This window comes from Triticum urartu, chromosome 3A (genome assembly GCF_056163025.1).
Source record: "Triticum urartu cultivar PI428250 chromosome 3A, HENAU_Tu73, whole genome shotgun sequence".
NCBI lineage: Eukaryota > Viridiplantae > Streptophyta > Magnoliopsida > Poales > Poaceae > Triticum > Triticum urartu.
Genome location: NC_141875.1, coordinates 36,657,790 through 36,658,734, shown reverse-complemented (window position 1 = coordinate 36,658,734; position 945 = coordinate 36,657,790). Strand labels below are relative to the sequence as shown.

The following is a 945-nucleotide window of genomic DNA, read 5'->3' as shown; positions in this document are numbered from 1 at the left end:
ATGGAGGATACCGCGGGTTGCTTCCCCTTCGAAGTCAGTGAAAACAGATACTTTGTTGGCTACGATTATAAAAGATACATTACTCTCAAAAGAACTTTTGAGGACGAGAAGATTGAGGTTGTGACTCGTACGGACTGCCTTGAGAGGGATGGAAAATGGTCTTTGGAATCCTTACGCATGTAGCTGGAACATGGCAAAGGTGAGAAGAAGGCCTCAAGACCTAGCCTCACCTTTGATGTCATCGTCTCCAAGAGCAATGGCTACAAACTTCAATTCACCTGTGTTGCATATCCGGACGACGTCACCATCAGTTCCATGAATATGACGCCCGGGGGGTCGCGAAAAGAGGAGGAGCTACTGGAGGATATGTATAAGTATGACGGTTTCAAGTAAGTACCAAGACTGAACCTAGCTTAATCCATTCATTGGCCGCTTTTATATTTTGCCCACCACGGACACATTGATTAAACGCTCTCTTAATTGGCGGATCTGGTACAGTAATCTCAATGAGAATCTGAAGAAGTCATTCCACAACTACCTGGAGCTGCGTGGGATCACGCCGACGACGATGAATCTGTTTAGCGAGTACATTATTAGCAATGGCGTCCGCAAGCAACACTTTTGGCTGAACAAGCTGTCAGATTTCGTCAAGAAAGATTGATCTTCATCTTAATTTAGTTATCCTACTAGGGCAACACGATCAAGACTTATAATTGTTCCTTTTGTAGAGAAGCGTGCATGATCGTTTTGTTTTCTCTGCGCATGTTTAAGACGTTTTTTGTAATTATGATTTTCTCAAGGTACGTAGAGTTGAAGCCATTTTATTTAGGTAGATTATTCATTATATATGTTGGCTCTGCTTATTTCTAGCCTATTCTTTAGTTCTCATGTTTAGCTGTTTTCGGTTTAGTCATGTACGCTGTCAAATAGTATTAGCCAAGTCAC

General features: G+C 42.1%; 1 protein-coding gene across 1 annotated transcript; it reads left to right on the top strand.

Annotated features, from left to right (window-relative positions):
* Nucleotides 1-661, top strand: LOC147978257 (uncharacterized protein At2g39795, mitochondrial-like). Its single transcript, XM_087514689.1, has 3 exons — nucleotides 1-117; nucleotides 184-389; nucleotides 499-661. The coding sequence occupies exons 1-3, from the start codon at nucleotides 1-3 to the stop codon at nucleotides 659-661; spliced, it is 486 nt and encodes a 161-aa protein (XP_087370815.1).
* The last annotated feature ends 284 nt before the right edge of the window (nucleotides 662-945 follow it).

What these genes read in the sequence shown, in the direction of transcription:
- LOC147978257 (XM_087514689.1), top strand. Translation starts at nt 1, where the DNA reads ATGGAGGATACCGCGGGTTGCTTCCCCTTCGAAGTCAGTGAAAACAGA. An exon ending in TTGAGGACGAGAAGATTGAG is followed by an intron (nt 118 to 183) that starts GTTGTGACTCGT and finishes TTACGCATGTAG; the next exon opens with CTGGAACATGGCAAAGGTGA. An exon ending in TATAAGTATGACGGTTTCAA is followed by an intron (nt 390 to 498) that starts GTAAGTACCAAG and finishes GATCTGGTACAG; the next exon opens with TAATCTCAATGAGAATCTGA.